The sequence below is a fragment of the Neopelma chrysocephalum genome, unplaced genomic scaffold (genome assembly GCF_003984885.1).
Source record: "Neopelma chrysocephalum unplaced genomic scaffold, ASM398488v2 Primary Assembly neopelma1_96770, whole genome shotgun sequence".
Taxonomy (NCBI): Eukaryota; Metazoa; Chordata; class Aves; order Passeriformes; family Pipridae; genus Neopelma; species Neopelma chrysocephalum.
Window position 1 is genome coordinate 427,684 of NW_020925414.1, and position 14,768 is coordinate 442,451.

Consider the following 14,768-nt stretch of genomic DNA (forward strand, 5'->3'; position numbering starts at 1 on the left):
GGAGCAATGGCTTTCCATGCCCAAAAGCCAAATACGCTGTCACTTTGGATGGGTTTGGAAACCTGCTGCCCACCTTGCCTTCCTCTTCTGAACTACAAACACCTGCATGGGTGACCTGACACCCTTCCCAGGATGCAATGGGAGGTGCAGTCCCACACCACTACTCACTATCCCGGCTGACTGAGGCCAGGGGAACCCACCACACTCAGAGGCAGGTGCTCCTGCAGCAAAGGCAGGCATCCTACCTGGCAGCATGGGGCAGGAGAGTTGCCTTACACAGGGGTATGTCTCTGAGAGAAGAGGTGGGGGGGGGGGGGGGGCTGAGCAGTGCCAAGGAAAAGGCCTTGCCAATGGGAGGGGAGGCCTTTCACATGCCTCCTCTGTCCATCCATGCAGCCAACACATGGCCTTTGATCTGCCCAGGATAACAGTGCGCCAAACTGTCCTTCATTCAAATGAATCCACCAGACAGTCAGGAGACATTCCTCAAAGGGTCACCAGCAACGGGTTGTGGAGGAGGGCAGCTCTGGCCATGCTCCTGCATAATGTCTCCTCACAGCTTCACCACCTGCTCTGATTTTCCCCCACATCAGGCTCAATTTGTATGCAAATCCTCTCTCATTTATTCTTGCTCCCTTCAGAAAGGACAAATTTAGTATAATAACTGTAATTGCTTTAATAACATGAAGAAAACGACACCTTTATGGGACCAACAATCAAAGACTGAAACTGTAATACAGCATGACAGGTGTGGAGGCCTGCCACCAGCACTCATTTTCCCATTTCAGTGTTTCTTTCGTCGCCTTGAAAAGTGCTTGTTTCAGTAAGCCAGACATGGCTGGCTTGTGGCTCTAAACTCCACACCATTCCTGACAAGTCAAGTGGGCCATTGGCAAGCAGCGGGCTCTGCTGGAACAGTGACTGCTAGTCCCTTCTCTGGCATGACTTGGTCAGGTAGAGCCGCTATCAAGGCCTCCTCAAACTGGTATCTCCCCTCAGCTCTGTGGCAAACATATTAAGTATCTTATGGTCTACAGGTCATAGGTTCAGGCAGATGGCCATCTTTGCTTCCCATCAGAGAGACAGAGGTCTCAGTGCCATTCAGAACAGTGGCTCATGACTCACTGGGCTAAGCTTCCTGCTGAATCAGACACCATGTATTTTTGGCAACTTTTTCTGCTTTAATTCTGACATTAGCAAATGAGAACCAATATTCAGCATCAGTCAGCTGGAATAGGATACACTTGATCTTGGCTTTTAGATATACTCAAACCCATTGACTAACAATTACATTTTCTAGTTAGTATTTGCAACATAACCTGTAATTTTGATCATTAAAAAGAGTCTCAGAACTATTTCTCCTGCAATAGTCCCTGTTTTGCTAAAAGATAAATGCATCATTCAACATTAGTTATTGCATGAACCAGAGTTCCCATCCAAAATAAGCAGATATGGAAACAAAAAAAGATGGTGAGAAAATGGGCCTTGATGGAGAAAGAAAACAATATTGTGTCTCATCCGGAGATAACTGAGAACAAACTGATCCTTGAGTGCCAGGAGAATTCCAGACTTGCCTCGACAACCACTCCTAGAGCACACTTGCCTGACACAAGATGTGCAAACAGGTGTGAACATCAAGGGGTTTTTTAAATGTTATATGCAGGAAGAAATTGAAAAGATCAAATCACTAACTGGAAACATTGACCAGTAGTGAACACCTCCTCAGGCCTTAATCAGGTTAGATGTGAAATGATTCTCACAGACAAAGTGCTTGAGAACATGCTAATTGGCAGTATCCAGGTAGTTTAAAATACCAACTTGAAAGAAAAAGTTTCTATTTAATTTGTTTTGAACCAAACTTAAAAGCAAAACTGCCTCTCACAAGCAGACAGAACGAGACTCACCATCCCATAGCAGTTTTATGAAAGATTTCTCCTCAGCACTGAGAATGTCAAAAACAAGATATTTGTTCTCTACAAACACTGCATGCGTTTTCTTTAATGTCTATGTCACTGAAACATCTACATATGAAACCACCATGTAATATTTGACCTTGATATTAAAATTCTTTAGACATCAAAACTGAGCATCAAAAATAGGCAAGATATTTATATAGCCCATAATAGGAGAGTTCTGTATTACTGGCACCTCTCAGTGGAGACAGGCCTGAACCGAAACCTCAGGTCTGCACATCATATCAAGAAAAGAAAACAAATAAACAAAAAGCTGAAGTTTTATCTCAGAGCGTTACCAGGAATGCTCCTGGTTCTGTTAAACACTTTGATGCATGGGTGTTTGGTAATCTTCGTGCTACAGAAAAAAAACCCAAAAACAAAAAACCAAAACAAAATATAAAAAACCCCCCAAAAACCCCAAAGCAAAAATACCCCTTCTTTAATCTGAGATTGAGCACCAAAGTCAGCAACATGAATGAAATGAGAGAACCCCAAAGAACAAAATCTCAGCAACATACTGTTATCTCTGGGTAAACATTTGTTTGCAATATCTTTTAAAAATAATACTGTCAACTTCAGTGATTGACGATTTCACCCCATTTATCACTGACAACTAGAATTATTTTTTCAGCTGTGGTTCATGTTAATTGTGGAAGCTAATAGGAAGGAATGTGAGGTAAATGGTCTCAATACCTTTAGTATATGTAATGACTTTACCAGACTTGGTAAATACAGTTACTGTATTTACTGTAACCAAAAGGTCATGCTCTATATCTTAAAGGCAAAAGTGAATTTTTCTGCATCAGTCACACTCCTGCAAATCATTTAAAAAATATTTTTAGACAAGGCAATTAGCATTTTTTTAAATGAACCTTAGTTGCAAATACTTGAAGGAAGTCTTTCAGTTTTAACTGACACATATGTAAACCAGAGCGGATTGGCAAACAAAGCAATTTAGTAAAAATGGACTAAGGTTGTCATAACCCATATGAATTCTAATGAGGGCTAATTTTTTCTCTGCAGCAAGATAAATATTGGGGCAATTATGAGTTGCATTTTTCAGTCCACTGTTAAATAAAAAAAGCAATTTCCCAGATACTGCAGTTAATCAGTGCTAATTTTAAATAGTGCAATCCCATTTATATTTTGAATCCCTAGGTCTTACATACTTGGGAATGCTATAATAAAATAATTCTGACAGATTTGCAAATAGATATTTGTTTTCATAAGCATTAAAATATTTCCATTTCCATTCCAAAATAGACAATTTTGACACTGGCAGAAATGGGGTCTTTGAAAGATACAATAATATTGCAATTTGGGTGTATATGCCTCTCTGAGGAAATGCAAGGATATGTTCTTTCAAATAAATAAGGTGACACAGGACAAAAAAATGCTATTTGAGCATTTCTAACAGAACACAGAACAGCTTCATTTCCATAGAAGAAATTTTTGGAGCGCCAACCTTAATGCACAGCAGGAATTATTGCTTTAATGCGACTGTGTCAAAGTTGACAGGCCCAAAATGTAACCTATTATAAAATTAAACTTTTTACAAAATGTTCTTTTGATCCTGAAAAATCTATCAACCTTCCAAATTCAAGACTGCCACATTGTTAAAACACCAAATACTTTGCTGTGTGATGGGCCATTAAACTTGTTTTGGTTTTGCAACATTCATATGCAAGTCATGATTTCCTCTCTCCTGCACACCATCTTTGGGACTATGCATTTAAAAAGTGCCAGACTTTTTGTTTGGGATTTCCATTATTTAGCATTTCAGTTAGCAGTGATTTATAACGAAGTTATAATATAAGGCTCCTGTACTCCAATGCTCAATGTCTCCTTAGGAAGAGGGCAGCTCTTCATACATGGAAGGTGCCAAACCACAAATGGATTTTTATCTTCTTTTACTTATTACATGCAAATACTTTCCAGTGCACACTGAAATGCAATAAATTATAGTTACATGGCATCGTAATAAAACTGAACAACAGCATTTTACTATTGTGAGGTGGCAGGTAAAAAAAAGACATGCTGTGATGGTTGGTTTTATTAGTTTTAGGTACAATTCATGCCTCTTCTTAGTATGTGGGCAGGTTCTCAAATACATGTAGAGTTTTTCCATGTGTGAGAAATGTTTCTGTGCTTAGAAATTAACTATACAATAGTTTTTCATTACAAATATGGTCTTTACCAAAACCAGGCCACAGAAGAGGAGACTGAGGGGAGACCTCATCACAGTCTACAGCTTCCTCAGGAAGGGAAGTGGAGGGGCAGGGACCAATCTCTTCTTTCTGGTGACCAGTGAGAGGACCTGTGGAAATGGCTTGAAGCTGTGTCAGGGGAGGTTTAGAACCTAACAAAACGTTCTCCACCCAGAGGGTGGTTGGGCACTGGAACAGGCTCCACAGGGAAGTGGTCACAGCACCAAGCCTGACAGAGTTCAACAAATGTTTAGAGAATGCTCTCAGGCACATGGTGTGACTCTTGTGGCTGTTCTGTACAGGGCCAGGACTTTGATTATCCTTGTGAGTCCCTCCCAACTCAGGATATTCTGTGATTCTGTGATTCAGGTTATTTTCAGGCAATGAGTGTCTCTTCTCCCATAATCATCCCAAACAAGCACTGGACCTTTTGCTAAATACTTCAGTGGGATTTACTGTAAACCTGACAACCAGATGATTAGAATACTTCGTTTCTCTCCCAGTTTATTGTCACAGGTAACTGGAGCTACATAATCTACTGTTAGAACCAATACTGACATTTGAATATCTGCCTTTCCTTGGGATATTCAGTGATTAAAAAACTACGGCATATTTAAGACATAAATAGAAGTGCTGAACATGCTTGATGCACAAACATACCCTCTATAAACAAGGTTGCCCTGAATATATATCCCATCAAAACCCACCGGAATACCACATATTATTACATTTTCCTATGAAATCTGGTGAACGAACAATCAATATACACAGCATACTTTGGTTTCTCCAAATGTATCTGTGATGAAAGTTACAACACATTATAAGCAGCTAGCATTAAGCATGAATGTCTCAGAACTATTTAAATTAGATCTGATCTTCAGTCCAACCCACACAATGAAATTAGTCAGTTCACTCATGAGGGCTGAGGACTGAGAAAGGTAATGATCTTTTTGTTTCTTCACCTAACAGAATTCAGTAACAACCCTACTTGATTTCAGGGGTCCTTTTCAACTGCAGATACTGAAAACAGTTTGGGGTTTTTTCATGTAGTATATGGGACTCTCTCTTACCCTTGTGTTAACCTGGGCTCTGGATGACTAACCCTACAGCTGACACAAACAGATGTTTTTATTTGTTTAAACTATTAGGTCAAAGGGCTAGTGAGCTAATGAAAATTCTTTCAAGAGCTATCAAATGAAGCATGATTAGCTGGTTTTCAATTACGATTTATATGAAACAAAAGAATTAAAAAACAATTATCAGTTTAAAAATCTTTCATTCCTAGTCTTGGTTAAGAGGCAGATTTAAAAATAGTAAAATGGAAAAAGCATACCTTGGTAGCTGAATCAGCAACTCCAGTCTGGCTCAGCAGTACTATACTTCCATCAGCTGTTACAACTTGCATTGTCAGAGCATCTTCTACTCAAATAATGTTTGACAGGATAACACTGAGCTGTTCCAGCAATCTTTTATTTTTCCCAGAGTACATTACTTTGCTCAACTTCTGTAGCTTTTGTTTTGTATATGTACTTTGTCATGTCATTTATTTAAAAATAATTTCTAGTCATATAAACATGTCTTTCAATTTAATATTATGGAAGAATTGTATAAAGATTATTCCAATCTCTGTTTCAGCGATAAACCTGCAATACCATTTACATATATTTCCAGAGTAACAACATCTTGCTGTCAAAAAAATCAGTCAATTTTTGAAAGTTTCTATTTCATATGTATGTGTGTGTAAATGTGTAACTACGTATGACGTAGCAATGATTTATACAGGAATATTTGTTTACACTTATGGGTAAATAATTTATCTTGAACATTCCAAATCAAGGTAATATGCCATACTCCCAAGTTGGCTACTTTCTCAAGAAATCAAAACTTATCAACTCAATTCTACACAGCGTTTATTTTCTTTTTTTTTCTTTCTTTTCTTTTTTTTTTTGATAGTGGAAATTATGTATAAATCATAAACAGTACAGGTTCCCCACGTCAGCAGTTGACCATTTGATTGGGTCAACTTCATGTATAGACACTGTATTTTTAGTATAAAGTTAAGATAATGTGGCAGTTAACTAATACTTTTTGACTACAGAAAAGATACAAACTTTTGTGATATAAATTAATTGCCATTACAAAAAGGCAACTGGATTAAGTAATACAGTACAAAAATCTGCAACTTCTATAAATATAATGAAATGCAAGAAGTTAAGTGAAATAATACATCACAGATTTTTGTATAGCATATTTGAATAGGCAAGCTAAGATACACGTGGAGCATTATACAGCAAGAAAGAATATCAAAACCCACTAAGATTTAACTTTTTATCCATACAAATGCTAGAAGTACAACTACAGGACACGACATGGAAGCAGTAAGATTACCAGCTCAGAGTGGGAAGGCAAAGAAGTCTTACTGATGAGCTGTAAAGCATTAGGCAGCAGACAGAAGGTTGTCAAAACCAGCTGTTGTTGGATATTGATTGATAATGTTTTCACTCTGACGGCTGAGACACTGCAGACAGCCACAGGTCTGAGAAGCTTAGTGTGGGCACACACACATACACACACATACACACACAAAGTAATTTAACAGATGGCTAAAGAACATTAAAGCACAATATCTTTTTTAAAAAGAAAATGGTCACTCCTTAATGAACTTGCAAGTAAAGTAGAGCCTAGTGCCCAAATTTATTCCACTAAATGATGAACACATTTGAAAAGATTAAAAAAAAAACAAACCAAAACAAACCAACAAAAACTGAAGCAACTGAGATTGGTTAGCAGAATGCAAACTGCATTGTGCTTACATATTCTACCAAGCCAGAGCATTCAACAACACTATAGACAAGGAATTATGACATGAGCTGCTACTGAATGTTTTTATCCCCTCACAAAAAGGTGAAGTTGCTTATAGACATTAAAAAGGTACACATCCATTAAGTCTATCTACAACACAAAAACCACAGAAGTACTACATTCAAAGTAAAGTGTTGGTTTTAGCCTTCAGCAGTTATGAGGTATTGTTTCAATCTGTGGTGAGGAATGATCGCTGTATTAATAAGAAAAAGCATACTCAAAATAATTTGGTAAATCAAAATCACTGCTTCTGTGCAGTTGACATTTGCCTAAAGGTCCTAGTCTAAGTGGCCACTGGCATATGCCAAAACCATGTATTGGGCCTTTTTCATGTTAGTCATTAGCACCTTCTAACAGTGCATATCTGGGAGATCATGACCAAAATGTAACTTGGAAACACTAAGGTTTTTGGACCAGACTGATGGTTTTTCTACTGATGGCAGAAATAAGTAAAGTTTCAAGAATGCAATATAGTTGGGCTTATTTTCATTTTCTGTAACTTTTGGTCCATAACTAAGGGAAAGAAGGGGAAAAACAGTAAAAAAATGTTATTTCACATCTTCTAACTAATGGCCAATGAAAAAGCAGTAAAAGCTCTGAATCCCCCATTTTGCCTGCCTTCTCTGGCAAGCAATTTTCCCACCTCCTCCTTACCACTTACCTGTCATTGTCTCTAAACAGGACAGAAATTTGGGGACCTTGTGGAAATCTGAGGACTCTGTAGCCTCTAATCTCACTTAAGCTAAGAGAAAGTTTGAAATTGTAAATTATATCCAATTCCTCCTTAAATCCAGGGAAAGGAACCTCCTTAACCCATACAAGAGAAACTGATTGGCAGATGAGTCTCGACTAAAGTGTGCAGAGAGAATTGAACAAAGCAGGGCTACTCTGTGCTTCAAAATGAACAATTCCAGTTCTTGGTTATTTCCAAGAGTATTAGGAGTGAGACGATTGATCTGGTAGGAAAGAGAATAAAAAAACAAAGAAAGGAGATGCCCTTCAGGCTTTCTGCCTATTCTATCTCAAAATGAAACAAGGAGTTTATCAGTTTTCCCAGCTTCTTTCTGATAACAGGAATCAAGTTAAAACAGTGGGAGCAATGCAGGAAATCCAGGGAAATTGAAAAGTAAACAAAAATACCTATTAAACATTTTGTTTAACAAAGAGTATAATTGCAAGTAATAGAGAAATGGCTTTTATGAGCCTTTAAAAGCTGATCTTTGCTATTTTCTTATCCCCAAATAAACTAATCAGAAACTACAATAAACATTAAACAAAATATAAATGCTCAGAGTGGAAAGATATGCTGCTTAAAGCCCTGAAAAATGGCATTATAAGTTTCAGAACACAAGCAGAATCAATGAGAAACTAATGACACATCACTACAGTTTGTGTTTGCAGACACTCAAGGGTAGCTGAATGTGCAAGGCACAGCATTCAAGGTGTGCATCAGTCCAGCAACTGATCTGCACGTTCCCTGTTGTCACTGACTCAGTGGTGAACCAGTAGCCTGGCACATTTCTTTAATGGACAAAATTGGGTTATAAAGTTTTAAAAAATCGACAAAAGGCAGCCAAAATACTGCAAATCTGGGGAAAACATGGAAATAGAAAATGTGGACTGTGTTACTTGAATCAAAGGGGGCTTTTTCTAAATGTATTACAAATGTTGTTTTCCAGTGAATACTTTTTTGTCTTCTAAGTAACACTTAGCTCAGAGGAAGCTTGAAAGAACAAGACATAATCCCCTTGAAAAGAGAAGTACAAACACTGAAGACCCTTAATTATGGTATAGATGCCTTGGTAATGTTACAATAACAGTAGTAGTCTACAAATGAGTGATAAAGGAAGCAGTCCTTATTTCAATCACTCATACTTCTAACTAGTAATAAAGCCTCCACAGATGAACTAACAGACATTTACCTCGCCTTTTTTATGGAAAACTACTTTCAGTTAGTTTATTTCTTTATCCAACTTTTGTATTTTTCTAAGAAAATCTTTTTACTTAGATCACCCGTTTATGTCACCTACTTTCCCCAACTACTGTTATCTGTGCACATCTGTTTGTTAATTCACTTTTCATCAAACTTCCAGCAAAATAACTGTTCTGCCTTTGGCAAGGTTATGCAGTGATTTTAAAAGAGGACTCAACTAACTTGTCAGCTGTGTTTTCACTTAGTAAAACCTCAGGAATAACCTTTGTATTAACATGAAACTGCTTGCCTTTTAGGTATCCTAGGTTCTCAGTGGCTGTGCTTTTCCATACTGTGAGGTCAGTAAACAAGCTAATACAAATTAGACCCACTAATCATTTAGACATTAGTTATTTTTTAAAATCCAAGGTAACACATAGAATTCCCCCTTTACAGACTAGGTTATTTTTGTGCGCATAGACTTCCCTATCAAGGATTATCACAAAGCAAGAAAGCAACATGCAGTGTGCAGAAATAGTGGTAAACAAAGAGGAACTTCCTACTTCAGTAGTGTAGACAACTTTACTGGAAATAGTTGTGTACCTGACTCACATAACATTTATTTTAACAAAAGGACATTCTGCACTAACTCTGTATGAACAACGTATCACAGCTTAGTCTTGATACCACACCATAATTAAGCTGTGTGCAGAATGAGCAAGTACAGTGATGTCTGGAGAACCACTCCTTTCTCTTGGGTTTCACATTCTTGAAGGTTCGAAGTCTCTCTCTTCTAGCAAGTTTATTAGAAGGGAGAAGCTGTCTTTTACTGCCTCCATATCATCCAAGGAGCAGGGTTTAAGAATCCAACGCTTTCCACGTGCAAGCGGCTCAAGTTCAAAATATTTTTTTATCTATTGAGGAAAAAAAGAGACCAGTGTATTAATACTATAATGAAAACTCTCTCACATCTAAAAAAACAAACCAAAACATAAAAAAAAAACACACAAAAAGATCAGGATATTAATTTTTAGAATCTTACCCACATCTGCTCTTATAATACAGGTTATATAACATGACCTGAAAGTGTTTTCTTTAGAGGTGAGTGAACTGCTTGGAAGCTACCATTCTACTCATGCATTTAAGAGCATGGGAGGTCTGAGGAAGAATTGTAGTGATTTAAGGCAAAGAGCAAAGCACATGAAACATTTGCTCAAAAACATATCCAAACTGGCAAAAGTAACTAAGAAATTTTAGGTTATGTTTGTATTTTAATGTTAACTCTGAATATTTCATTATACTCTTACTGATAAACACTTAAGATGCAGAATTTGTCACCAGACTAACTTCACAAATCAGACATCAAAAATGTACAAATTCTAAACATTCCAGTCAAATGTGAGCTATAGCACAGCATCTCTCAGTGACATAGAGAACCCTACAAAAATAAAAATTCTTCCAAAACTGGTTAGTCTTTCTAAAATTAAACATAAAAGACTAGCACACTAATGTTAGTAGGATAGTAATAAATATTATATGTGAGACATGATGCAGTTTTTTGGAAAGACCAATAACTAGTGACATTTGTTGCACCAATTGTCAAGGCAGAAACACAGACCCCCAGGAAAACTGAGAAAGGAATGATTTTAGTTTAGTAACATATTCCAATCACTTTTCAAAATACCAAGTAAAATATCAAAATGTTTTTTATATTTCTTAGGAGAAGACAGTAGTCTGCAGATTATACTGATCCACTGTTTACTGTTTTCATCAAAATTTTAGTTTTTGAAAGTAATTAATCCAAAAGTCTACTCATGTTTGACTTGTCCACATAGACATTTAGTTTTTACATCAAAAACTATATCCATCAGTACTTACTGCTGTCAACATATCAACAGAAGTTTTTAGCTCTGACTTAGTCTGTACATTCTTGTTCATTGTAATTATTGCCAAATACTCTTAATTTTCTTTTATTACAGACTGTGTCACAAATATGCAGCACAATAATAGGAGCAGTTACTCATAACACGGTAGGCAGTAGAGGCCCTAGACAGGCAACTGGAGACACACTGTGTAAGGCTCCATGTACAGGAGGAATAAAAAAAAGAAAAGAAAGAAAGGCTTCCAAAGTCCATACAAGCTGCAACATCTTTATGTAGCTCTTACAGTGTCTACAGTTTTGTTTATCAATGTATTCTAATGGATGAAACCAACTGTAGTTGTATCAACTTACATAATTCAGAATTCAACCACGACCATGTGGAAGGAAGGCTTTCTTATTTTTTAGAAAGAAATTTCGACCATAGAGTTTAGTAACAAATGTCAGGAAAAAATGGGTTTTGAGATGGACCTTCAGCTTATCCAGCTGGATATAGGTGAAAAATTTTAGAATCTATTTCCATCAATTTCCATTTGAAAATGCAGTGCAGTAGTAGACATTCACTTCCCCTTAAATTTTAAGACATACAAGTTGAAAGAAACAGGACTTCAACAAACAGTATTTTAGTATCAGCATACATACTTTTTAGTGTTGTTATTTCAGTGCCACATCAGTACCTGATATGTTGGCATGGTTATGTGCAATAAAAACCAAAATACTAATCTCTATAAGGGACATATTGCTATGTTCCCTGCAGCTGAAGTGACACCAAATTGAATTTACTCAATGGCACAGATCACAGTACTTGAGGAGCAGGGTAAGAAAGCTCTCTTGCCTGTTTCAGCAATAGCCTCCTTGACTGTCACATAAGGGGAGGAAGTAAAAGCTGCGCAGAAGGATAGCAAAGCAAGGTATCATTGAAGTTAGTGGGCAGAGCAGCCCACTGGCTTTAAACTGACAAACATGGCTGAGTAATTTGAGATGTTTCAGACCCACAGCCCAGAGGATGTCCACCACAACCCCTCTACGGGAAGACTATTGCCATCAGCCCCTTGAGTTCACTGAAGTCTATCTGCAATCTTCTTTACACAGCCTCTTGAATTAAGGCTACACCATATGAAGGATGGTCATTACATTCTAAGGACAATACTTGGGTTTAAAACTAGAAACACATGCACAAGGAATTGGTGGCAATAAGCAGACTAGCATTGAGTCTTGTGTCTTTGTGGGCATACACAATACAGGTTACCAAGGTACCCATTAGCCAAGAAAAATGACTACAGATGCCAACAGCATCGATTTAGTGAAACAAATTTTGCAGATAAATTATTTATTTGGATGCCCAATGTTGATTAAAATGTATTTTTTTCTATTTCTAGCTGTGTAATCGAAATGTAACTAAATCAGTGATGTGCTGTCATCATTTTCCACATATCTGCATAATAGGTCCTAGATGAATGCCAAAATTAAAGTGTTTGTTAAGCAGTGGCTTTTGAAATGGGAAGTTTTGATACTGGCATAAAAGCACAACTGCTTGCATTCACATAAGTAACAGCTTCATACCTGCTACAGAGAAAAAAAAGATTTGCTAGATGACTCATGTCTAATACAAATAAAGAAAAATAACATTAATTGGCTTACAAATAATAAATAACTAAACCAGAAGTAGCACAGAAGTGATTTTCCACAACCCAAGGGACACTTTGTGGTATGTTACCATATTTCCTCATTTAAACTTCACACCACAAAGGAGTTTGCTAAACCCTAGGGTTTTGCAAGTGAGCTCTATGAACTTTGAAACTTCCAGAAAGAAGTTTTCAGGAACAAATATTTTCCAATTTACTATAACTTCTCCCCCTCTCAACTCAGAAGAAGTCATTCACTTTTTAGAACAATTCTTTTTTTTTTAGATTTAACTAAAGAACCATTTTTTTACACGCAACAGATGAAACAATTACATGAAAACAGACTGGCACAGATGCCCAACACTTTTTATACAGTTGAGTTTTCCACTGGAATGCTCTCAGCTTTCCATCCATATTTGTTTCTCTAGTTGCTTTCTGCCTTGATGACCATCATTCACACTCATTACCTGCAGATTTCCTAAGAGGATGTACACCAATCACCAAAGTATCCAAAGGAAGCTGAAATTCTCTGAATACTCACTCACGTAGGTAGCTCTTGCATTATCAACAGTTACTATTTTACAGCTCCCTTCAGTCAAACTACTACAAAAGGGGTGAGTTCCTCAGAGAAGCTCTTCTGCCTTTCCGTCTGCACAAACAGTGAAAAGCTTTCTGCCTGTTCATGGATGCCGGAGCAAAGTACTTGAAAGTACTTCAGAAGTCTGACACATTAGATGTGCATTTATATACTGGCTTTACATTTTCAAGAGTTTATTTTGAGAATGCTAAATTTTTAAGATATAATCTTGGAGGAAACCATAATCAATCAAATCTACATAATTTTAAGACTTCTTTACTACGATTTTACCGCATCTCACTGTTTATCTTGACTCCACATGGGGGCCTTGTTTTATAGAGAAGCTGACAATGTATTTATGCCACATTCTGAAGCCAATAAAATCTAACAATACATGTTTGAAATTCCCAGTCTTCCAGTATTCCACCTTCTAAGTCCTATTCTGCTGGCATAATACATTAAACATATGGTTATCAAATGTTGCTTAACCTCCATGCTAGAAAAGTCAAGACACAATAAAAGGATCGGTGCCCAGAACCTCAGCTGGTGTAAATTATCAAAGCAGCATGGAACTGATGTTACTAAACTGATATACATAAGCTGAGTAACCAGGCCCTGCTGAAACCTTTTCTATGTTCTATTACTGAACCTCATCATCTAGTCAGTTCACCACACACATGGACATAAGATCTATAGGAAAACTCAGATACTTCATTATATGAAAACCAAGTAATTCCTACTATTCAACATGAAAAAAAAAAGATGATTGAAAGCATTATTTTTCATTCAAATTCAAAATTTTACTACCAAATCTCATCAACACAAATCAGCTTCCAGCCCTCTGTGATTAATCTGTTCCAAACAAATACAAAATTCAGATAGATACTTACATTACCAGGCTGGTAATTGGAAAACTTAATGGATAAAATATTTCTTCATTCATTGCTGTCTACTGAACAATTTAGTGGGGACAAAAAATTGTAACAAAATGTATATCATATCTAGTCAAAGGCTTGGTCTCGTCAGTGTCCCAACTACTCTGAATTTTTGAAAGACTTTTACAGGATTAACCAAGTATTACTGCAAGAGGGTGACTGGTGGGGGTATGAATTCAACTAATATAATCTAATTTGCTGAATCCATGCAAGAAATGGTTCATTTATCTATCCCTAATCTGCATGGACAAGAAATGAAGTAACAATGGGAGATCAGGGTTCCCCATACCCACATTGTGAAAGTTTCATTGAGCTGTGATGCTGAGATTACCTTTTCAGACATCATAAAAATCTGCCTTTTGGAGCAACTGTTTAGAAGATGCAGGAAAGAGTGCCAATTTTGATTGCCACTCCATGAACAACAGACAATTCATGTGTAAATTCAATGTCTTTGGAGAAAAGAAGCCGAAAGTCCGTCACATAGCATTAAGTTTTAAAAAGGGAAACTACATAAAATGAGGAACCTAAAGAAAATTAACTGGGCACCTAAAAAGGTAAAATGCTTGCAGGTGGCATAGAAAAAATACCATAATTAGAGGCTCAGAGTATATTTATACTGTTACAGAAGACTTCAAAATAAACAGAAAAGCTTTGAACAGTTGCAGAAAGGAAAAGGATGGCATTAGAGGTAAAAGAAGTCATGTCTAAAAGAAGAAAACAGAAAAAAAAGAAAGGAAATTCTGGCAAATTAAATAGAAACCACAAATGTTGACCTAGTAACCACGGAGCAGAACTCATTGCTTAAATCACCACTGA

General features: G+C 36.9%; 1 protein-coding gene across 6 annotated transcripts in view; it reads right to left on the reverse strand.

The window, feature by feature from the left end:
• Positions 1–6,055: 6,055 nt before the first annotated feature.
• ARL15 (ADP ribosylation factor like GTPase 15) overlaps positions 6,056–14,768 on the reverse strand; it is a 274,201-nt gene continuing 265,488 nt past the window's right edge. For all 6 annotated transcript variants that reach the window (XM_027709329.1, XM_027709330.1, XM_027709328.1 and 3 more), the window contains one exon: positions 6,056–9,850. In XM_027709329.1, the coding sequence (XP_027565130.1) occupies positions 9,698–9,850 (153 nt within the window). In that variant the 3' untranslated portion in view covers positions 6,056–9,697. The remainder of the gene's footprint in view (positions 9,851–14,768) is intronic.